General features: G+C 33.1%; 1 protein-coding gene across 6 annotated transcripts in view; it reads right to left on the bottom strand.

The window, feature by feature from the left end:
- Positions 1-26,522, bottom strand: part of LOC132738697 (uncharacterized transmembrane protein DDB_G0289901-like) — a 112,010-nt gene that overhangs the window by 11,088 nt on the left and 74,400 nt on the right. For 2 of the 6 annotated variants that reach the window (XM_060726283.1, XM_060726285.1), the window contains exons 2-5: positions 20,745-21,143; positions 16,219-17,337; positions 10,419-10,463; positions 3,541-3,582 (exon numbers count right to left, since the gene is read on the bottom strand). In XM_060726283.1, coding sequence (XP_060582266.1) covers positions 3,541-3,582; positions 10,419-10,463; positions 16,219-17,337; positions 20,745-21,143 — 1,605 coding nt within the window. Of the gene's footprint in view, positions 1-13; positions 1,963-3,540; positions 3,583-10,418; positions 10,464-16,218; positions 17,338-20,744; positions 21,144-26,522 lie in introns of those variants that run through there. The other 4 variants (XM_060726287.1, XM_060726288.1, XM_060726289.1 and 1 more) reach the window with 4 other exon arrangements.

Genomic DNA, 26,522 nt, shown 5'->3' with positions numbered 1-26,522 from the left:
TTTATTACGTGTACATAAATTTATTCAACATTTAACATCAACATAATCAATTGCACCAATATGATTCCCCCTAAAGACAAATAGTTGGTTTGACATGAACATACTGGCATCTATAATACCAACAAATAAAAGTGTTATTATAGGAGTACCTTAATATGTTACTTGTATTTGGCTCTCATGGATTTTATTAGAACAGATCACACTGTTAAACCGCCTCATGAGATCCAGCCTAGTGAAATCCACTTAAGGCAAATCCAGTTACATTTTTACCAGTGCCAGTTAATGATAATGCAGTATCAATGTAATGTTTGATTAATTATAAATCATCTTGTAACTTAACTATACTGTGACATGTAGTGCTATAGCTAACTTCCATATTTTCACTCTATAATATTGTTGACAATTGAATGCCCTACTTGAAACAAAATTTTTTTTTTAAATTATATAACAATTGCATTGTATCATATCAAACTTTTACTATTTTATTTATATGCTATTTGATAACAGTACATTATTGATTAAATGTAAGAAATGTATATATTTTTTTAAATAATAGCTAAGAAACCTAATGTTACAATGTATGTCACACACAAATATCATCCATAACAATATTAATTTAAGTTGTGTGTCACATGATTTAGTTAGAATGTATAGACAAGCTAGGATTATGATGAAAGACTAACTAATTGATTTATCTATTACCTGACACAAAATAATACATGCTTTAAAACAGATGTCAGTGTATATATTTATATTTGTTAAATGTGGTTCATGTTTGAACAAGATGAACCATTTCATTAACTTTTACCTGACAACTTATTAAATTCAACAAGATCATAATACATACATGTGTGAAGCCATCTCTGACTTCTATATTTCTAACTAAGATTCCAAAACTTCAACAATAATAACAAAAGCCCGGTTTGAGCCGGGTGATGCTCCCCGAATAGGTTTTGGACACAGGAAAGTACACCTCTTATAGTTTCAGAGTTATGTCCCTGGAAAAAGTTCAAAGTGTAATAATTTCAAAATTAGGCACGACAGAGAAACGTTTCTTTGCACTGCACTTCTAATCAATGCGATCTATCAACCTACAAGTTTTCTTGTTGATACCTCTTATGGTTTCCGAGTTATGTCCCGGACAAAGTTCAAAATGTAAAAATGAACAAAGGGACATAACTACAAAATTTGGCAAGGCTGAGATCAAGTTCTTGTGCACTGCACATCTACCTATTGAGATCTATCTACCTACAAAGTTTCATGTTGATATCTCTCATAGTTTTACTGCTATGTCCTGGACAAGATTTTTCTAAAAGAGGAGATAATTCAAAAATGAGGCTTAACAGAGTTATGGTTCTTTTGCACTGTACTTCTACTCAATGAGATCTATCTACCTACAATGTTTCATCTTGATATCTCTTATAATTTTAGAGTTATGGACAAAGTTCAAAGTGTTGAAATTAACAAAGGGCAATAACTCCAAAATTAGGCAAAAAGAAGTTATTGTTCTTGTGCACTGCACACCTACCCATTGAGATCTATTTACCTACAAGGTTTCATGTTGATATCTCTTATAGTTTAAGAGTTATGTCCCGGATAAGATTTTTCTATAAGGAGAGATAATTCAAAAATCGGGCAAAATAGAGTTATGTTTCTTTGACACTGCACTCCCCCTCAATGCCCTTTACCACAGTATGAAGTTTAAACAAATTATCTCCAAGGGTTTTCAAGTTATGCTCCAGGCAAGACAATGGACGGACGGACAGACGGACAAGGTGGCGACTATATGCTCTCCCTTCGGGAAGCATAATAAAAACATATAAAAGCCTATACTTGTAGTTACCTTAGTTATACATTTTATTGTGAATACAAACATTCAGGCTAGACATCAGAAATGATTGTGTTGAAGCAAATCTAGATCTAGCTAATGGTAAACACGGGTACCAATTATTATGTCAGAATCTTAAAATAAGACATTTAGCCCTAAAGTACATTTTAATACTCTGACAACAACTTCAACATCACTTTACTGCACTCATCAACATGATATGATCTCTATTCCTTAAAACTATTCTAACAACTAAATTTATGTAACTCAGTCTGAAACAAGAACGTGTTTGCTAAACACATTAATGCCCCCACTCATATTCTTGTCAATAACAATTTTTCAAACAAGGAGGCCATTGACCCCAAAGAGCTCACCTGAAGACCGACTTTATTTGTGTAAGGGCCAAACTTAGAACAACTTTGGTGCAGGACCTATAAATGATATTATATAACAAATATCAAAACTTTAAGCTTTGTACCTTCAGAAAAGAAGAATTTTTCAGTTTTTACTATAAGTACAAAATGAAAATTAATGACTCATCCTCCACCCCCCTCTCCCTGGCAGGGCAAATTTTGATTGAGGTCCACTACAAAATGTTTGATTCCAAATATCTAGCCTTTGTCAATTCAGATGAAGATTCTTTAAGTTTTTACTATAATCATACATATAAGGAAATCCTATGACTCCTGGGGCCTAGCCAATTTTGAGGGGCAAAATTTGAAGAACTTTGGTAGAGAACCTACAGATGATATCATACACTAAACATCTAAGCTCTCTGCCTAGTACCTTAAGATGAATATTTTTGAAGTTTTTACTATATACATAAAAGGAAAACCTATGACCACCAGGGACGGGCCAAATTTGACCCAAGGGCTAAATTTGAACAATCTCAGTAGAGGTCCACTATACAATGTTTCATGCAAGATACCGAACATCTAACCTTTGTCAATTCAGAGGATAAATTTTTTGTTTAACGTTTTTACTATCTATACATATAAGGAAAACCTATGACCCTCCAACTGGACTAATTTTGACACAATTTGAACAACTTTGGTAGAGGACCTATATATTATATGCCTAATATCTAAGCTATTAGCCTTGTACCTTCCAACAAGGAGATTCTTAAAAAAAATTACTACATACATAAAAGGAAAACCTGTGACCCCCAGAGCGGGGTGAATTTTTTACCAAGGGCAAAAATTTGAACAATCTTGGTAGAGGTCCACTACACAATGTTTCATGCAAAATATCTAACCTCTAGTCTTTATCAATTCAGAGGTGAAGATTGTTTTATGTTTTTACTATAAACATATAAGGAAAACCTAAGACCCGAAGGGCTGGCCAATTTTAATCCCAGGTCTATAATTTAAACAATCTTGGTAGAGGGCCACTTCAAAATGTTGCATGCCAAATATCTAACCTTTAGCCTTTGTCAATTCAGGAAGAGAAAAAGTGTAAAATTCTATATTTAGCACTGGCGACCCTGACCCAACTGACCCCTTACTCCATTCAAAGGAAGTAAATTTCTCAATTTACTTGCCCAGATACAAATTAATCTTAAGAAAAATGCAAAACTTGTCATTTTAAGTAAACCTCGTACAGACGGACGGTTCAATTACAATATGCCTGGGGGCTTTAAAAGTTAAGTTACTGTTGTAAAACCAATAAAGCAGTGATTAATATAGCCTTGGTGATTTGTACAATTAACTTACTATGTTTTGATTGTTCTGGTTTCTGATTCTCCACAATTTCATCTGAAATAAATATAAAATTGCAATCATTTTCTTTTATTTAAACTTAACAAAAAACTAACAAGAAAGTGTTAGTTAAACACAAATGCCCCCGGCTCAGATTCTTGTCAGTAACAATTTTTCAATAAATGTTTATCCATTCACTCAGTTAACTTTGAACCCAGGGACTCCAAACACCATGCAAACTTAAAGGACCACCTTAGGTATGTTCCTTGTAAATATGAGACATTGGTATAAAAAAATACGTAAGGCTGTATAAAAAAGTGTAAAAAAATCTTTTGTAAGCATAAGTGACATTGACCTTGTGACTCCCAGCACTGGACCACCCAAGGTATGTTCCTTCCTAATATGAAAAACATCAATCTATAAATAAAGGCTGTTACAATCAGCCAATGTGTAAAATCTATTTTGGCACCACAGTCCTTGACCTACTGACCCCTATAAGTAGAAGACCATGCAAGATATCTTCCTAGTAATCTGTCCATTAATAAAGGCTGTATGTTCAAAAGAGTAAAAATTGATTTTTAGCACTGGTGACCTTGAACCAGGTGACCCCGAACTCCATCCAAAGGTGTAGACCTCAATTTTATGTTCCTACCAAATATTAAAGACATTTTTAATAAAATTAGGTTAATATACCTGTCCAAGTGTAAAAGTCTAGTTTTGACATTGGTTACCTTGGCTTTGACCCAAATGACTCCTAACTAAACCGAAAGGAAGAAGACCTCCCTTGGCATGTCTGACATGAAAGTCATCAAATTAAAAATAAATACTGTATGAGCATAAATATTTTTTTACACCAGTGACTTTGACCTTGACCCTAGAAACCCCAAACTCCACAAAAGAAGAGAGGACCATTGAAGATATCCACCAACTACAGTAAACTTCGCTTATAACGAACTCACTGGGACATTCAAAACCTGTTCCTTATATCCGGAGTTCCTTGTAAGCATATAGCGAATTAGTTCGTTGTATCAGGAGTTTTTATAGCGAATAGATTTACATATAACGAACTGATTGTTTACCATTGTCCGCCAGTTTTCAAGAGAATTTGATTAAGAAATAGAAATATTAGTCATTTATTTATATTTTAGACACACTACCCGAGAGCGTACTTTTTGGAATTGGAAAATCATTGCTATTTCAGTTTTAGTTTTACTCCTTATCTCAATTTCACATAAAATGTAATATTTTGTTTCTAAACTATTTTCGTTTTCTTTCCATGATTGAGAATAAACAAGATTTTCGATTTTTCCTTCCTTTTATATTGAATCTTCTATTATAATTTAAGGGTGACTTTTACTAATGTAATATATAGATTTCTTTTCATTTAAATCAAGCGTACTTTGCAGTTTGCAATGGATCATGCTTGCAAGCATGCATGATTATGTTGAAAACCGATTATAAATTATCATAATTATTTTACTGGAGCAAAACTATTGAAGAAAATTAATAAATAACCGTTTTATCTTGGTGAAAACAATTTGCCCCAGTTCAATGATGATTTGCCATATTTCTATAATCATCGTGGCACCATGTTCTTTCATTTTACTTCAAGAATGTTTTAAAAATATCCAAAATAGAAAACTATATTCATATATAATTCATTTGAATAGATGTACTGAAGTACATACAACGATAAACGGTACATCCGCCCGAGTTTTAATCCGTGCGAATGAAAACGAAAGTTGAAAAGGCAGGATCTATTTACGGATAGCCAATATTTTGGAGTTCGTTATAAAAGTGTAATTTTCAGTACTATTAACTAAATTAGGACTAAGAAATGAGTTCCTTACAAGCGATAATTCCTTATAACCGTGTTCGCTATAACCATATATTTTTATATTAAATAAAGAAGGCCAAATTTCGGGCCAAAACAAATTGTTCCCTATAACCGGAAGTTCGCTATAACCGTGTTCGCTATTAGTGAAGTGTACTGTATATCAGATATCATTAAATAAATTAAATATATCCATCTTGCATGAATAGAAAACCGATAGAACTTAAATATATCCTATTTGCCAGTTAAGGTTAACCATATTCATTTTCAAAGTGCTGAAAAGGGCAATTACTTGGTAAAAATGGGAGCCATTGTTATGTTACTTGCCTAGATCATGTTCTTTGTATTGATTAGTGTGTAAATTAAGAGTCATTGATACAGGTAGAACTTAGAAATAATCCAACTTGACATTTATGGTTAACGTCATATGGACACAGTCATGGTTCAATTACTATATGCCCTGAGGGGCATAATAAGAATAAGTTAGGTGTATTGTTTCTTAGTTAAATGGCATGTTCAATCATAACAATGTAGTGTAATGTATGAAATTTTTAATTTTCATGTCAAACTTTCAAAAAATATATTTTCCCAGGTGAAACAAAATGGGTGTTTCATCATCATATTATTGCACAAATGAGTAATCTTTGTAGGTTATCAAGTAATCAAATCTTTAGTATTCAAGGACAGTACCTTCTTATTATTTAGCTTATTATTTCTGGTATATTGAGATATTCGCTAATTGTCTGAATTTTTTTCCAACTGTTCAGTAAAAATTTCATGTAAGGTTTAAATTTAGTATCACTTAAAAAGTGTTTGAGCAACATACTGAACACCATATTCCTGTATATACCTGACAAGACTATTGTATGATTATATGCTTAAATATCATCGTTTCAACCACCGAAATTCAAATTGAGATGGCTAAAAAATCTCTTAACACTGATTTCTATAGGACCATGAATAAATTTAAAATTGGGGGTATCAAATTTTAATTATACGGCATATTGCGTAATGTTCTTTTCAAATTTTCAGTAAATAAACTTCCCTTTGTAAAAAGAAAAAGGGTGTTTATAAAACTGCACACATGAATTATTTTTCAAGGTTATCAAAGTTATAAAATCTTTAGAATTTAAGAAAACTACCTTCGTTCACATAAATATTAGACAGGGCTATTAATTACCTTTGGTAGTGATGAGAAAGAAAACAGAATTTACCATTGAATGTCCTGTAGTGATTTCAAGATAATTAATTCAAAAACTAAACACCTCTTTTCTTACACTATATAATAAACATAGGTTAGTTATTTATATGGGTAAAATAACTCTACAGCACTGAGGACTCTATCATCCCGACAAGAGATTTAACTGCTGAAAAACAAGAATAACACCTCTTTTCCTGAACTAAATAATAAACATAGGTTAGTTATTAATATAGGTAATATAACTCTACAAGCGACTAAACTGCTGAAAAACAAGAATATTCTTTATGCATACAAAAAGCTGAGGAAAATTATTGTAAGTCATATAATTACATTAAGTTTCAGACTTAAATAACAAACAAAAGGATGCTTAAACAAAACACAAAATTCAGCATATATTCACAATAAAGATAGTGAACACAGCAAACATTAACATCTCTTAGCAGCAGTGCTAATATAGTTGTTTGAATATATAGGGAAAATAAAAGAAATTGTGACCGCTGGAATATATTCAAATACTCACATATAACAATAACATACTGAATTGTTTACTTGCACATGATTAAATGATATAAACAAGGATTTATAACAGAGTAATCTTTCATCCCCTGCCTGTGTGAAGTTTTACATGAGACACACAATAGTTTTAGGGAAGGACCTTGACATTCACTACAAAAGCTTTATCAAGGCTATATCTGCACAAGCAATTTAAAATTTGACAGGAATTATGGCAAAATATAAAGTGTCAATAGAGCAGTTTTTATCTCTGAAAATAAGTACATAAACTAAAGGGGAATAACTTGAAAATTATTTAAGATGCAGTTAACTTCTTTTGAAGTGCATTCCCTCTCGCTGTTATCTTCTTATATTTTAAGTATCACAAGAATCTCTCTAATACTCTTAAGAGTGATTCCCTGGACAAGGAAAATACAGATCATGTTATGCTTTGACCTTTAGGTGTGACCTTGAGCTGAGTAGATTGTGTCTCAGTGGTACACTAAATATGGTGAATATTTGTGCAAACTTATTTCAAAATCTTTTGATGAATGAAAAGTTGTGTACCAGATACATAATAGGCCCTATAACAGACTATGTTTAATCCTGACTTCTTAGTGCCACATTGACCTTGGAGGTAGAGTTCTGGATAATGCACTTCACACTGCATCTTATCAAGGTAAACATTTGTGCCAAGTTTTTTCAAAATTCCTTGGTGGGTGAAAAATATTATGGACCTGACATGAAATATAGCCTCCATGAAACAATGTTGACCTTTTATCTCCTTGACCTTGACCTTGGAGGTTGTGGTCTGGGTGTTGTACATGGCAACAGATACAAAAGATGATTCAGGTAAATGGCCAATGAGTACTGGTACTCTTTTTGGAAACTATAACACTGTACAACAAAAATAAAAAGCTTTGAAGAAATAAAAACAAAAGCATTTCTAGGGCATAATGAGCCTTTAATTCTGAGTATATTTTTAAATTACCCTTTGTAGATTCTTTTTTATTTTAAATGCTTGAATTACGCAAGATTTTTTACCTCAGTGGAGCTCATTTAAAATATGATATCTGCCAAATCACGACATAATGGGCCACTGCTTTAATAAAATATCAAACATTTTCTTTTTTGTAATCTAAATATAATTCATTTATGCATAGAGAAACTCCAAAGAAAATACAGAGGTAAATTTTATGACTAATGAACAAATTTACATAATCCAAGCCGCAGAATATATATTATGTATTTATGTTTTAACATAATCCAAGGCGAGGAATATACATTTTGCACTTATGTACTATTATAAGCAGTCTAACTGATTTTGTTTGTTTAATAATTTAGCAAAAGTGTAAACAAAATAAATAGGATAGTTTGCATGAAAACTTTGGTATATGAGCATCTAATAATATATTTTTTTAACATCAATCATCAAACCAATTAGTGGCCATTATATATACATACTTTATAGTTACTAAAAAGTGCATACAACCCATCAAACAGATCATAGAACATTAATAAAAACACAGGTAATAATAATTATAATATAGAAGTATGTTCTCTTTTGAAACCTTCATAGAGCATGCATGTATCACCCTGCCGCAATGATACAACATCTAATATAAAATGAATCATTTCAACAATTTATAATACTGATATTTTAGCTCTGCCTCATGTCAAAATATGCATTTTCTCTTTTTATAAGTAACTTAATTATTGAATGATTATATGTTATTGTATATAGATAAATAGATCTAATTGAGAAGCATTGGTGATCACGTGTTGCTCGATGGCGAGATACCTTTCTTTATTACTCAATGTAAATAAATACACTATTTCAAAATGAGCAAATGATTACATGTTTATCAAAGCATTTTTCTTAATAAATTTTAACAAATGCTTAAATGTATAAAGTAATCATAATATGAAACAAGCAATTATCATAGTATTGCAAGCAATCTATAAGTCCTCTACATGTGAGAACCCCAGCAACATTTTGACGTGCCATTGGCCATTCAATTTAACCAGTGAATGAATGACATAAATGAACTTAAATCTTTTGAGTTCTAAGTTTGTCTATAACATAGTAATGTGTTAAGTTTCCCTGCCTTGTCTGGAAATTATGTTTATATAACAGATAATCAAAAGGTCCAATTTTCTCAAGTTGAATAAGTATAACTAATGTTTCAACTTTTCTCTAATCTAAGTAAATTTGTTGGAAAAATCAGGTCGAAACTGTTTTTATGAACAGACAGACAGACAGACTGAAGGAGACTCTTAAGTTATTTTTTTAAAAATCCCTGTTACCAAAATATAACATGATTAAATACAAAATTCTTAAAGAGGAGATAACTCTTGAAATAACGATGCTAGATTTATGAACATTGATAAGAGTTTTACTTTAAGTTTAAAGATCCATTTATAGTCACAAAGAAGATAAGTAAAAAAAAACAATTTTCAAATATAGCATTAACTATTATGTATAGTAAGTTACAAAGATGAGAATTAAAACAAAAATATAATGTAGGTGTTGATATCATGAATGTTTATTTTGAATTTGAAGTAAATCCATGAAGAGATAAGAAAGTTAAAGAATGAATAAGAAAAAATCAAAGTTTAAGGAGGAGGTAATTCTGGAAATATGGATTCTAGATTTATAAACCTTATCATATTATTACGATGTGGAATTTTAAAGTAAATCCTATAAGGAATGAAGAAGTCGGAGTAAAAAATACCAATTTCTCGAAAAAAATCTAAGTTCAAGGGGGACATAATTCTAGAAATAGTCTTGCAAGAATATTATACCTTCTCACAAATGTTGAGTGATAATAAGAAACATATATATGAAGTTTGAAGTAGATACATTAAGAAATAAAGAAGAAGTGATTTAAAAAAGACAACATTTTTTTCATAAAAATTCTAAGTTCAAGGGAGGTAATTCTGATAATTTTTGTGCTAGAGTTGTAAACCTTGTCATATATTATGTGGTTGATGACCAGAAACTTATATTTTAAGTTTGAAGTAAACACCTTAAGAAATAAAGAACTTATAGTGAAAAAGCGTAAAAATTCAAATCAGAAATCTGGAAATTCAGTCTATTTGTTGCCATAGCAACCAGAATTTTCAACATAGGAAGAAAAGAAAAAGATGTGCATAATTTACAGACTGTCATCTACCCATATTTCAAGTTTCAAAAAAATATTTTCAGTACTTTTTGAGTTATCACTGGATCCAATTTATGTGTAAAATTCGCCATATTTTCAGTCTATTTGTTGCCATAGCAACCAGAATTTTCAACATAGGAAGAAAAGAAAAAACTTTGTACAAAAAACAATATAAAGTGTAAGAAATGAAATGACAATTTACCTTCATCATAAAAATATGATTCATCTGTTGAAGACGTTGTTGGTGCTAAATAGAAAGAAACATGTCAGTTTAGATTAAAAGTTACAAAAAGCTTTGATAAAATCTTTAATGTAAATGTTAGATTTAAGTTTTTTACAAATGAATTACAATATAAGTTATTAATATACAGTGTCAATCTTGTTTAAAATATCACAAAAAAACTGTAAAGAGTATTTACATAAAACATGATTTTTCTACAACAAATAAAATTCAAATTTCATATAATTTATTATGTCTTTGACAGTTCAGGTAAATTTAAGGTCAAGGTCAGAAAAAAAATCATGTATGTTTTATCATATGTGTTCTTTTGAAAGAAATCTTTAAGTATGACAAGTCAAGCAAAATTCAACAATATGACCTTGGTGGTCAAAGTTAATTCAAGGCCAAGGTCATATAAAAAAATTCAACATATTGGTTTTGTAATATGTTTTCTTTTGTCCAAAGTATTAATGGACCTTTCCGGTTTTTCGTAGCGGAATATTTAGCCATACCCTTTCCATTCATTGCTAGGTTAACTATTCACAAACAGTATCACAAACATAACCATGTGCTCTTTTGTGCAAACCAGGGTTTTAAGCACTGACTATGTATTATCTCAGTGTAGCAATTGGATAACAAGTTAGCAAATTTACATAAAACTGTAAACACTGAAAAGGTTCATTAAATCTGTAAGTAAAAAGGTAATGGCAATTTAACCAAATTTTCAAAACATGATCTTGATGGTCAAGGTCAAACAAAGATCAAAGTCATATCAGAATAATTCAACATGTCCATTTTGTCAAGTGTGTTCTTTTGTCAAGTAGGAATGATATCCATAAATAAACAGTAAATTTCAATAATTTGACCAAGGTCAAATAAAGGTCAAGATCAAATTTGTACATTAATCCAGCAACGCTCGACTCTTCTTAGAACTTGATAGTAAAAAGCCTTGATAATGTAAAATTTTCTAAGTAAACAAAAGGGTAAAATTTTTCTTTAAATCCATTTTACAGTTATAGGCCTTGGAGAGAGTCCTATTATGCTCTCAAAGAAGAGTATAAAATTTCAACTTGTTTCAAAGCCATATGTCAATGGACTTTGAAAATATTTGAGGTATTACAAAAACTTTAACGGACATTCTAAGTCAAAAAAGGCGCACAATTCTGTCAAAATATTTGATACAGTTACCTCCTCCTGTCTACAGGTTGGGGTCATGATGGTTAACAAATGTGCAAAGTTTCAAAGCTATAATTATGTCAATGGACTTTGAAAATATTTAACGTATAACAAAAACTTTAACGTAAATTCGAAAAATCGAAAAAGGGGCATAATTCTGTCAAAATGCTTGATACAGTTACCTCCTCCTGTCTACAGGTAAGGGTCATGATGATAAACAAGTGTAAGTTTCAAAGTCATATGTCAATGGACTTTTAACTTAAGTGGTTAAGCTGACGGTGACTAAAATTGCTCTACCTATTCTTATCGAATAGTCGAGCTAAAAACTTGTGAAATCAAAATAATATTAACCTTCAATGTCAAGGTCTTTGATAAGTGAAGGCCATAATCAATTTGGTTATCAATTTGGTCTACTTGAAGGTCCACAGGATTGTTGTGTCTAAGTATAAAGACAATGCATTATAAGTAACAAAGCTATGACCAATTATAACAAAAATCAAGCCACATTCAAACATTTGACCTTAAATGTCAAGGTCATTTATGAGTAAAGGTCAAGTTCAGGGTGGTCTACTTGAAGGTCTTTTCTAAAGGAATGAGCTATCCAAGAATGATCTAAGATCTTACCTTTTATGATTTTCACAAGAAGATTTTTAAGATTCTACTATATACATGTATATAAGGAAAATCAATGACCCCCTGGGGCAGAGCCAATTTTGACCCTAGGACATTTTTTATTTTAATAAACTTGGTAGGCATCCACTAGAAGATGTTTCATGCCAAATATCTATTCTATAGTGCTTTTGGATTGTTACAAGAAGATTTTTAAAGATTTTTTGTAAAAAAAATTATTTTGGTTGCCCTGGCTAACAGAGTTCTTTATGGAATCTTATTATTTGAACAACTTTGGCAGAGCTTCATGCAAGGAACAACTCTGCAAAGTTTCAACAAATTTGGCCTAGTGGATTAGGAGAAGAAGTTGTTTAAAGAAATTGTTGACGCACAGACACGGACGATGGACGACGGACAATAGGCCATGACAAAAGCTCACCTTGAGGACACTGTCCTCAGATGAGCTAAAATATCAAGAAAACTCAGCATTTGACCTTAAAGGTCAATGTCCTTTATCAGTCAATGTCAAGTTCAGGCTGGTCTTCTCCAAGGTATTGTCCAAAGGATTAATGTGAACAAGTATGAATACAATCCATTAAGAATGGAAAAATAATGGCCAACATTAAAGTTTCCGGATAGCAAGAACAACATGATTGTGGCAATTTTGAAAAAAGCAATAAAAAATGGTTGTGGTTGCAAAATGAAAACTATAAGGGGTTTTGTCACAAAAGCATATGTCTCCCAAAACTATGCACAGGGCGTCCACTCATTTCCCATCACAAAAAAATATTTGAATGCCATCAAAATATAGGATTTTTCGTGGCCAAAATATAGGAAAATATAGGAATAGAAATAATAAGCCAAAGTAGGTTTATCCTCTTCCTCCACTCACCTACAGTAAGTACAAAACTGTTTGTTATATTTTAAAACTAAACAGTGTTTAACTTTCACATCATGAAACAAAACTGCAGCAAATAAAATTAACAATGCTTGAAGTACGAAAAAAGAATTGCTTTGCAAAAATACTAGTGACTTGTATGGAAGAGATAACATGAAGTACTTCTTGTACATAGCAATACAAAATGTTGCAGGCTTTCAAAAACTTACATCCTTACATGCAAGTGAAAACTCCCTTTAAAATGATATGCAATACAAGTTTCAAAAATTTTGAATACTTTGAATGGTGCCCCAAAAATAATCCAAGTAAAATAAGCATTAATCATGTCTATTTATCAAAATAATGATGACCTATTTAGACATAAATTTATTTTTTAAAACTGTTCTTAAATATTGTTCAACAATAGAATAGAGAAAAACTGAAGCCCTAAAGAAAGCCCAACACGGCAAAATTGAAAATGTTGCAGGCTCGGTTTGATTGAGCCTGTTCATGGACGGTACTGGAAAGTGCAAGTTACCGTCCACGCCCCCTAGCACCAGCTTAAGGAGAATTCAACATTTACACGAACGGGTACAATTTGGAATTTTGAATCATTTTAAAATAATGAGTTTATTAAAATCAATGATATACAAAAAGTTTGCTGCTGAGAAAGAAGTTGAACCATTTTCAACATATTACTTTGAAGGTACACAAAACTATATTTCACTTCAGGTATAGAACTTTTTTTTTTACTTGACTAGTTCCTTTCTCTTGGCTTTGTTTTTTACAAAACTAGAGGAGGCACTTTGTTTTTTGAGGTGGAGACAGAAAAACTGGTCATCAGTTTTTCTTTTTGTTTCTTTCAAGTGTCTTTAACAACATCTTTCTTTTTCCATTTTCTACCTGTTTTTTGCTATTGCTATTCCCTATATATATATATAGGAATGGAGAAAATAATATATACTGATAATAAAGAGGTGTTCCGAATCCATTTATTAAATTTATTCCTTAGAAATGCTACCGTCCTTTCTTACCTGTACGAACTATTTCCAAAAATATAGGAATTTATAGGAATTTTGACCAATTATAGGAAAATATAGGAAATTATAGCACAATTGTCACAATATAGGAATATATAGGAAAATATAGAAGAGTGGACGCCGTGTATGAATGGTCACTTATGTGATGTTTAATTGAAATCCCGCCAGTAGTCGACCTGTAAAAGCCAGACAAGATTTTTCTATTTATAACTCTAACGGCCATTTTGTGCAGCGAAGCGAAAAATGCAGGTGATGTGCACAACTAGGGATTGTACTGAACACTCCAATATAGTTTGGTTGAAATCCCACCAGTTGTTTGACCTGTGAAGGCTGAACAAGATTTTTCTATGCCATTTTGTGCAGGGAAGTGACATGTGCAGGTGATGTGCAAAACTGATCACTCCTGTAAAGTTTGGTTGAAATCCCACCAGTAGTTTGACCTGTGAAGGCCAGACAAGATTTTTCTATTTTTAGCTCTGGTGGCCATTTTGTGCAGCAAAGCAGAACATGCCAGTGATGTGCACAAGTAGGGATGGTACTCATCACTCCTGTAAAGTTCGGTTGAAATCCCACCAGTAGTTGGACCCGTTTAAGCCAGACAAAATTTTTCTTTTTTTAGCTCTGGTGGCCATTTTGTGCAGAAAAGAAGAACATGCAGTGATGTGCACAACTAGGGAAGGTACTGATCACTCCTGTAAAGTTTGGTTGAAATCTCACCAGTAGTTTGACCTGTGAAGGCCAGACAAGATTTTTCTTTTTTTAGCTCTGGTGGCCATTTTGTGCAGAAAAGAAGAACATGATTTCAGTGATGTGCACAACTAGGGAAGGTACTGATCACTCCTGTAAAGTTTGGCTGAAATCCCACCAGTTTACCTGCAAAGGTCGGACAAGATTTTTCTATTTTCAGCTCTGGTGGCAATTTTGTGCAGCGAAGCAGAACGTGCCGGTAAAATCCCACTGGTAGTTTGACCTGTAGGGGGCGGAAAAGCTTAATGCGGATGGATGGACGAACTGACATCCGGGCGGAAGTACAGACAGACAGAAAGATGGCGAAGGCAAAAACAATGTCTCCAAAACATTTTCGGAGACATAGTAAACTATTCCATAAACTAATGTAAACAGAATGGATTCAAATTACTGTCAAAGTTATAATATAATAAATTTTGCTGTGTGTGATATTTTAAATTTGTAGTTTTCCATGTAAGAAGACATTTACTAAAACATCTAAAAAAGCACATTAAATACTATGTATTCTGTCAGGAAAATTTTAAGTAAATTTATCAACAAGAGTAGAACTTAGTAGTTCTTTTTTGTTATGTAGACTGTTCAAATAATACTATCAAAACTATACTATATAAACAAGAGGGCCATGATGGCCCTGAAGTTAATCGCCTGTATATAGGCCCCGTGGCAGGGCCAATTTTAACCCAGGGGCTCTTATTTGAACAAACTTGGTAGACACCCATTAGAAGATGTTTCATGATAAGTATCTAAGCTCTAGCTTTTTAGGGTTTTTAAAAGAAGATTTTTAAAGTTTTTACTGTACACAAAAAAAAGGGAAAAACAATAACCCTCACCCCCCTGAGCGGGGCTAATTTTGACTTCAGGGCTTTTATTTTAACAAACTTGGTAGACACTCACTAGAAGATATTTCATGCTTAGTATCTTAACTCTAGCACTTTAATTTTTTTTAAAAGAAGATTTTTAAAGTTTTCATGTATATTCAAATAAGGAAAACAATGACCCCCCCAGGCGGGCCCCAATTTTGACCCTGGGGCTTTTATTTGAAAATAACTTGGTATACACAGACTAGGCGATATTTCATGCCAAATATTTTAGGTCCAGCTTTTTCGGTTTGCATGGAATTAAATTCTTTGAACAAATTTGAAAGTTGACAACCACAGCAACATACCTGTGGAGTTTAGATGAAATAAACTCAGCGGTTTATGAAAACATGTTGTCTAAAGAAAAAGTTTACGGATGGACAGATGATGGACGGATAACGGACCGACGGACACCAGACGAAAAGCGACCATGTTACTTGTGACAGGTGAGCTAAAAATTCACGAACGTATCTTACCATATGTTGTTTTGATGACCGATAGCCCTGCAGACAGATCAGAACCACCTAGTGGCTGTTCTCCAGTACCACCTTGTTGCTGTTCTCCAGTACCACTTTGTGGCTGTCCTCCAGTACCACCTAGTGTCTGTTCTCCAGTACCAACTTGTGGCTGTTCTCCAGTATCACTTTGTGGCTGTTCTCCAGTACCACCTTGTGGCTGTCCTCCAGTATAACTTTGTGTCTGTTCTCCAGTACCACCTTGTGGCTGTCCTCCAGTTCCACCTTGTGGCTGTCCTCCAGTACCACCTTGTGGCTGTCCCCCAGTACCACCTAGTGTCTGTTCTGCAGTACCAACTTGTGGCTGTTCTCCAGTATCACTTTGTGGCTGTTCTCCAGTACCACCTTGTGGCTGTCCTCCAGTTCCACCTTGTGGCTGTTCTCCAATACCACCTAGTGTCTGTCCTCCAGTACCACCTTGTGGCTGTCCTCCATTACCACCTTGTGGCTGTCCTTCAGTACCAACTTGTGGCTGTCCTACAGTATCACCTTGTGGCTGTTCTCCAGTACCACCTTGTGGCTGTCTTCCAGTACCACCTAGCGGCTGTTCTCCAGTACCACCTTGTTGCTGTTCTCCAGTACCACCTTGTGGCTGACCTCCAGTACCACCTAGTGTCTGTTCTCCAGTACCACCTTGTGGCTGTCCTCCAGTACCACCTAGTGTCTGTTCTCCAGTACCACCTTGTGGCTTTCCTCCAGTACCAACTTGTGGCTGCTCTTCAGTACCACCTTGTGGCTGTCCTCCAGTACCACCTTGTGGCTGTCCTCCAGTACCACCTAGTGTCTGTTCTCCAGTACCACCTTGTGGCTGTCCTCCAGTACCAACTTGTGGCTGTTCTCTAGTACCACCTTGTGGCTGTTTTCCAGTACCACCTTGTGGCTGTCTTTCAGTACCAACTTGTGGCTGTCCTCGAGTAATACCATTCGCATTTTGATTCCCTCCAACATTTCCTGCATCAGTAGTCTTTATTTCAGGTTTGCTTTGGCTTTCAGGATTAAACTTGTTATCTAATGATGACGGGTTGTTAACAGCATCACCTATTATAGGTAACTCGTTTGCCAGTGAATTGACTCTACCACCTGTAAAAGAAAGTCCTGATCAAATTTGTTGATGTTCCTTAACAGTTGCATAAAAGAGAAACAGCCACAAAAGTTGCATGAAGTAGAAATGGTAAATCTAAGGAATAACTATATGAAGCAAAAAAAGAGAACAATGCTACAAAACCAGATTTTCTCCATAATCGCCATTGTAGAAAGTTTGTTCTAGTTAGAATACAAGCAATATACAATGTTACTAAGTGTGATGTCAGAGATAATGTTACAAAAAAGGTTTACCCATTCATTCCGTTATGGACAGAAATATTGCCAAACAAAATGTAAACACAGTGATATATTTTAACAAAGCCATGAAGTTTGATTTTTGTGAAAAATATAGGTTGGCATGTCAGAACTATGTGATGAAGTTAAAAACTACTCAACTTACCAAATAAAAATTTATTAAACATATTTAAATGCAAGCTCTTGACCGGGAACCCAGTGACCTAAGGAATGTCCCTTCTAATTATGAGACATCATTAAAAAAATAGATTTATAAAGTCACCTTTACCTTGAGACTCCTAATATTGGACCATCCAAGGTATCTTCCTTCCAAATAAAAAAACATCAGTCTTTAAATAAAGCCTGTATAAGCAAAAATTTAGAAAACCATACTTGGCACCTCCGACCATGACCCACTGAACCCTTAATGACCAAAGGAAAAAAACCATGCAAGATATCTTCATACCAATTATGAAAGACATCTGTTGATAAAGGCTATAGGGGCAAAAGTGTAAAAATCCACATTTAGCACTGGTGATCTTATCCCAAATGACCCGTACCTCAATCTAAAGGAAGGTGACCATGCAAGTTATCATCTTCACAAATATGAAAAATATAAATAAACAAGAACTGTCGTTGGAAACAGACAAACCTAGCAGGGCCAAGGAGGCGAACCATGAACTTGACTTGACTTACATCAAAGGTACGACTATTGTAAAGAGTGTGTATAAGTAATAAACAAACATTAACAAATATCTCCTCATATTTCCTATTAAATGAGCCACGGAAGTATGCCATTCTTTTCAAAATCCATTCATGTATGGCAGAATTGATTGATTGGATATAACCATCAATGTTCTGTTATGAAACTATAAACCATAAAATCCTAGGGTGACCTTGATCGTTAAACCTTAAAACGCATCACAAACTGTTTTAAAGAACCATATCTTTAAACCAAGGTACTACAAAATCTGTCACTGAATGACAAAAAACATGGACTGGGCATGACTATCAATGCACTGACTGTCATATCATGACTTCTGACATTCAAATATGAACATGACCTTTGGGCTGCTGAGCTGAACTTTGCTCATTACATATCTTAATAAGCAGCATATTTATCCACAATTATTTCAAATTTCATCCATGAATGACAAAGCTATGCACAAAAAGGCAATCTATTAAAAAATCTTCAAGTCTGATAAACAAGTGTGACCTTGTCCTTTGAACTGGACAATGGGAATAAAAAAGCCTGAATAAGCAAATGTGTAGAAATCTTTAACTGGCACCCTTGATCTAGAGATCTAGAAGACTTCAAACTTTTATGTTCCTACTGATTATAAAAGACTTCAGTCAATAGAATGAGGTAACACATGTAATAGGTAAAAAAAAACTTTTTTTGACATTGGTGACCTTGACCTAATGACCCTTAACTAAACCAAAGTAAAGAGGACCTCCCTAGGCATGTCCAAATTAAACATGAATGCATAAATTTTAAAATAAAAGCTGTATGACCAAATATATTAAAATTTATTTTTTACACAAATGACCTTGAGTCACAGTAACCCCTTACTCCTCAAAATGTTAACAGGACCATTGAGGATATCCATCCACCAAATCATTAAATGAAGTAATTAGGAGAACTTTAATATATACATCTTGCAGGAATAAGTTAACCATACAAGGTCATATTTTCAAAGTAAAAAACAGGAAAATATTTGAAAAAATGGATGGCATACACAGTTATATAACTTGGCAGTATCATGTACATTGTACTGATTAGTATGTGTAGAAATTATGAAGCTATTAAGAATACGGATAGAACTTAAGATATATCCAACTTGCTGGTTAAGGTTAACCATATCCATTTTCAAAGTGCTGAATAGGGCAATGTCAGACTTGAAAAAAAAAGAGCCATTGTTATGTAACTTGCTAAGATCATGTACTTTGTAAATGTGATTAGTGAATGTGTAATTTATGAAGCCATTGGTACAAGTAGAACTTAAGATAAATCCGACTTGCAGTTTTAGGTTAACTCTCTACAGACAGACAGATGGAGGTTTTAACTGGCTAAAAAGTACATTTAACTATTGTTTCTGTAGCCACCAAAATTCCAAAATGTAAGCACATTCAACAGATGGATGTATGGTTTAATAATTTTAATGCCCCGGGACATAACATCAGTATTGTATACAACACATTGCATTCTTTAACAATGGTGATCATGTTTACTACTTTTTTCATGCATGCAAACCTGCTACACATCATCTATGATCTATTTACATAACAGGCGGTCTTATGTACCAATTTATTTTGAAACCCCATAATGCTTGGAGAAGTTATGGCCCAGACACCAACACTTTAGACTATATGAAAAATACACCAAATGCAATACTCTGCTGTGACCTTGACTTATGAGCATAACACCTGGTGCATGCTCCTGACAAATCTTCCACTTATGGTGTGCCAATTCAGTCTGAAATCTCATCATGTATACAGACGTTAAGACTCAGATACAAAGAAAATGTATATACACACTTTTTTCCAGGATTTTTGGAAAATGACCCTTACCCATGGAAATGGGAACTTCAGCCATGTTTTGTGAAAATTGGGGAAAATGCATGACAAAAAGTATGCAGTGATTAAATGAATGCAAAGACAGACTAGGATGGTATAATCGAACATTTAAGCACCGTAACAATGAAAAAGCCCTTATTTTCAAAGATTTTAGAATTTTAAATTCAGTATCTTTATTTTGTATCTTTCATATGTGAATATTTTCTGTGGATTTGGAAAACAAATATTGTTTTCAAATGGGAATGTGACTGAATATCGGCTGTAAAATAAGCCCAAAAAATCCCTAGATTGGTTCTTGTGGTCATTCAGACAAAATAATGATTTAAGCCATTTTATTCCTATAGACTGAGATAAGGAGTAAATGTCAACATAATACATGTAAGCCTTCTAATATGTTTTACATTAGTGGCCATCATTCTGTTCATTGGTTGGAAATTATTTTTAAAAGCTATTTTAGAAAAGTTCAACCACAAACTCCTATGACAAAATTTACAGAATAACAAAACAAAAAATCTCATTTCCTTTGACTTACTATAATAAATTTGTAACTTAGGGACCTAGAAATATTATGTATTTCATTTTTCAAGCCTTACCTGCTAAATTCTGGTAAGTTTCAATACCCAGATAGATCAATTTACATATGGCCAAATGTGTATTACAAAGTTGAGGACAGTCCAGCTGAAGTTGTGTAAATTCTTGTGATGTACTGAAGGCAGCAAAAGTTGACATTCTTGAGCATGGGTCCCAGTTGGCAGTTACATTTTCAGTCACCTGTCTTGCATGAAATGTTGCTTTCACTCTATTTTTGACAAATTTTACTGCAACTTCAGCCATGACTTTACACAGTTGTATTAAACCTGTATCTTGAGATGGAGTGGCACAGTCCATTAACAGATCGTTGTTGTGCAATGCTCCAATTGGTGGATATGGATATAAGAAACCTAGCTCTCTAGAGTGTACAAAAACATCCAGGTGTGTGTAGTCTTGTGCTTCTGCAATGACAATTAATCACCTTTAAATTAATCACCTTTTAATTAATCACCTTTAAATTATGATGTTACAAAAAAAAATCTGCATTCCAACTGTACATTTTGTAAGGTCTCAAATTTCTATATAATTGTTTAATGGAAATCAGATTTATGAAAGTACATTTTTATGATCAAACATAATTATCCAAGGCTTTCATATTCATATCCAATAAAGTGATAACACTGTTCAACTAAATGGAAAAAACATTTATTCATAAAATGTAAAAATATACATGTATGCCCAAATACACTGTATACAATTATATGGAACATCTTCAAAATAAATATTAACAATATATAAACAAATTTGGGTAAAAGTCCAAAAGAAAATGCTTCAAACCATCTGTCTATTATCTAGGCAATGGGGTTTCGGGTTTGGGAGAAGAATATTTTTAAAACTTAACCTTGTATGACTCTTTAAAATCAAATGACATTGGGATGGAACCAATTTTGACCCCAGGATTGCCATTTGAACAAACTTACTAGTGGTTTACAATGAAATGCTGCACAAAATATATCTAAGCAGGAACAAGACACTTCGGCCCCCAGACGCTTTATCCCTCACCTCAAATTTTGAAGACACTTCATCCTTCAAGACACCAATAAACCCCTGAGGTGTGAACAGTCTGTAAATCATCTAAGATATAGGCATTGCATTTATAGATGAGACAATTTTTTATGGATTTTTTGTAGGATACTACATGTATGTAAAATCAAGTGGGCCCCTAGGTACATGTAGGCCAATTCTGACTCCAATGTCATGATAAATAAGAAGTTGTTAAAGCTCTTATAAACAATGCTTCACACAAGATGTCAGAACTCGACGCATATAAGTTTTGGGGATGAAATTTTTCTAAGATTTTCCTTAAAAAAAACCTTGTGTTCCCAAATACGAACCATTTGACCCCATGATTTGATTGTTGTGGTTATGATCTGAACATACTTAATAGAGGTCCGCTTTATACTGTTACATACCATGTAAACTTTAGGCTGACAAGATTTGTTAAGGCGTTTCCTAAGGACCCAGAAACGTGGGTTTTAAATGCATCCTTGTGCGTATGTACATGCACAAAATTGGGTAAATAAACCCTCTAAATTTTAACTTTCCTATACACTAAATAGTTATATGCATAAATATTTGTTCTTTCTATAGTATTGCTTTTAGTTTTTTTTACATTTTGGTTAGATCATATAACTGTTAAACATAAGATTTATTGCATAATTCTACACATTTTTTTAGTCATATAACATTAGAAAACACCCTTATTTTCTATACTAGGACCATGATTTATTTAACTTTTGCAATTCAAAATACCAAATATCTAAGTTCTATAGGCATTGTAGATTCACAAAAGAACGCCTTTGTTTCCCTGTAAGTCTATAACTGAGGCTCAAAATCTGATAGTATTACACCAACCAATCGCAACAGTGCCTACGTTACGGAGACCGCCAGCATAAAAATGTAAACAAACGAAGAAATAAACATTTAAAATACATAAACATCAATAAAACTGATTTATTTTTCTTAAATAACATTAATAACGGATAACCATATTAAAAAGTATCAATAAAATAAAGTTAAAATATTGTGCATGTTCTTAACTTCTACTATACATAAATCACATTCATTTTTGAGCTTGGTTGATTCAAACTATCCTTAATTCTTGTCTTATTAAAAAATATATAATTCATTTGAAAATTTTGCAATGTATATAATGTCATGCATGTGCATTTATTATAATTTATATTTTTAAAACAAGACCTGTCTGCTGAGAGCATGCTCCATTTGTCTAAGTGACAGATAGTTGAACATAGAAATTATAAGGGCGCATAATTCAGCGAGCGTGCTTAGCAGAAAAATATCTGCTCTTAGAAATCAACAAAAATATTAAAGTTTTTGAGAAAAATGCAAATATTCAAAGTCAAAAAAGAGAAATAACAAGAATTTGTAACAGAGTTACCAACGCCCCCGCATTGGGAAGTTTTATATGAAGCATAAAACTGTGTTATTTCAAAAGATTGAGGTATTGATCTCAGCGACATTCAGTCCAAAATTATGATCAGTGCTAGATCTGCAAATGCAACAATAAATTTGTTAAAAAAATAAAATGAAACACGAAATTTAAAAATCTATCATGTATAGCTTTGACCTCTAAGTGTGACCTTGACCTTGGAGGTAGGGGAGCAGGTGTTATGCATGACATAACGTCTTATTATTGAGACTATTTGTGCCAAGTATTTTCAAAATCCCTTGAACTATGAAGAAGTTATAGATTGGACACAAAATATACCCTATAACAGACTATGTAAATCTTTGACCTCTTAGTGTGACCTTGACCTTGGAGGTAGAGACACAGATGCTACACATGACATATCATCTAATCATTTCATTTGTGCCAAGTATTTTCAAAATCCCTTAATCTATGAAGAAGTAACGGACGGGACACAAAATATATAAAATAACAGACTCTGTTAACCTTTGACCTCTAAGTGTGACCTTGACCTTGGAGGTAGGGGTGCAGGTGTTGTCTTTGACATATCGTGTTATTATTGTGACTATTTGTGCCAAGTGTGACCTTGACCTTGGAGTTAGGTGACCGGTTTTTGCGCATGACACATTGTCTAATTATTGTGAACAATTATGGCAAGTATTTACAAAATTCCTTCATAGATAAGACAGTTAAAGGCCGGACACGACATATACCCTCAAATAGACAATGTTGACCTTGAACGAGCAAGTGCGACCTTGACCCTAGAGGTAGGGGTCTGGATGTTGCGCATCACACATCGTCTTATTATAATAAACATTTGTACCAAGTTATTTCAAATTCCTTTCATAAATGAAAAAGTTATGGACCGGACACGAAAGTGTGACGGACGGACGGACAGATGGAAGGACGGACGGAGCCTATTTCTATATCCCCCTTTTTTTCGAAAAGGCAGGGGACAATTAAGCAAAAATTGCTTTCATGATTATCTGCCCCTTAGATATGCATTTCCAATTTGGTTATAAACAAGTACTCCAAGTTTAAAGTGAATATCTTTGATACTTTTTGAAAATGTACCTTAAAAAAAGTTCAACAAGAAATCAAAGGGGGCATAACTGTGAAATTTTTTTTTATAAAGTTACCTGTCCTTAGGAGATGCATTCCATTTTAAAAACTCAACAAGTTATCCAAGTATGAAGTGATTAATTTTGACAGTTTAACTTTTTGAAAAATTGACATCAGAACCAAAATATTAAGAAAACAAGAGGTCATAACTTTTTTATTTTTGGATTATTTTGATTGTGAACATAACTTATGAATAACTTTGACAATTTCTGAGAAAATGGATCTTAACATAAGGTTGACCGGGGCTTAAAACCTAAAATGAAAAAGGGGCATTTCTTTTCATAAAATAAATTCAGGATTATCTGCCCTTTTGAAATGATGTCCTTTAACGACAATAATTATTAACAATTAGGCCAAATTTGCAAACTTAGCAGTTAAGTCAAAAGCTTTTATAAGAAAATGGACCTTAACAAAAAGGATTTTTAACACTGAAGTCCATGCTGATGCCAAAGAGAGCATCATAACACTAGCTCCACTTTTTTCTTCAGAAAGTTGGGTTCGAGCTATAAATAGTTTGATTATTATTTGGAACCAATTTAGTAAGGGTGTAACGGTATACCTTACTCGCGGTATACCGTACTGTCTTCACTCGGTACGGTTCACGGTACGACAAATCACACATACGGTACTGGACGTTACGGCATTATTAACCATTTTCAAGGGGAGTATTTATTTCAGTAAAAATTGCAGAAGATGAATTTAAATCAGGGTCAGTCTCTTTTTAGTCAAAATATAGAAGCATTTTGGAATTAAGGTGAAAAAATAATCGGGAAAATGTCTTCTTTGACTGCTATTTCAATGTGCTGAATTTATTTTTCTGACATTGTTATTTTTGAAAGAACTGACCATCAGCTGAAACTGCCTTTTTGGAAACACTTTTTGGCAAGCTGAAATTCATTAATAGATGATAATATAATATCTTGACACATTCGCAAATAAACCCTACATTGTTGATCAAAACACTGCAATAGACCGCTAGTTGTGTAGAGTTATGGCTACGCTATTTTGTTGGATATTTTCCATACCTTCCATATTGTCAACAGATATATGTAACTGTTAGTTAATACGTTATAACCGTTATGAATGTGTTATATGTGAGTAAAGTAAAATAATTTTTTTGGTCAGCTTATGCTCATTATTACACGTAGTCCGAAAATTGTCTCATCCGGTACATCTAACTGTTGAACATTTTAAATTTTTATATTAAACTTGAGTAATTTATCCAAAATAGTTATCAACTTACATATGACAATACAAATGTGATGTTTCTATCACCTGTGCTTCTATATTGAATGATATTATTTATTGTAGGTATTTTACTTCTCAAAGCTTCAGAAAATATTATAGCTTTTAGCCTTTTACTTTAACTATCAAAATGTCAATAGGAAACATAATGTTGTTACATCACAACTTTAAATTAATCTTGCATAATACATCTGTGTGAAAATATAAAGTTTAAATGGATTACAGACAATTTTCTTTAGTCAACCTGTATCGTGATACGTATCGTATCATGGACTCTGTACCGTGATATGTTTCGTATCGTGAGGCGAGACAGAGTATCGTTACACCCTTACAATTTAGTATTTTTGTCACTTTCAAGAATAGGGTTCTGGTTTGTCAATTTCATCTCTCGATAATATTCAATATAAAAAGTTTCCATTTGTTGATTCTTAGTTTCTACAATGTGAATATACAGTATGTATAAGTTTTAAAATGTGTCAAGTTTCATTAACAACAAAAGGAAAACTGTGACCATGATCTAGCATTGATACTTTTGTTTAGCTTAATATGGTAGGCATTCTTTTCATTCGACCATCTTTCAAATTTTTTCTTCAAACTTTAAGTAATTTAAATATACATGTGCATTTAGGAATAAGAATACTTATATTCCTTTATTATACAAATATATAGTATCTGGTTACATAAAGTAGCATTTATCAGCAATGTCCGCCAAGTCTCCAAATGTTGTCTTTGTTTTGTTTTTTTCAGCAAATAGAAACAACAAGAGGGCCATGATAGTCCTGTATCGCGCACTAGAGATACATAGCTTGAAAAAGTCAAAATTTATTTTTATCAATGATTAAGTTAGTAATTAGGTCACATGAAGAAGTCAACAAGGCAATGCTACATGCCAAACATCTAAGCTCTTGGCAATGATGTTTCACAAAAGAAGACATCAATGTACATGTAGTTTTCAATATTTCTTGCATATCAGACAGGATTATCT

This window comes from Ruditapes philippinarum, unplaced genomic scaffold, assembly GCF_026571515.1.
Source record: "Ruditapes philippinarum isolate M1 unplaced genomic scaffold, ASM2657151v2 ctg2617_1_1_1_1, whole genome shotgun sequence".
NCBI lineage: Eukaryota > Metazoa > Mollusca > Bivalvia > Venerida > Veneridae > Ruditapes > Ruditapes philippinarum.
This window is presented reverse-complemented; position numbering and strand designations above follow the sequence as displayed.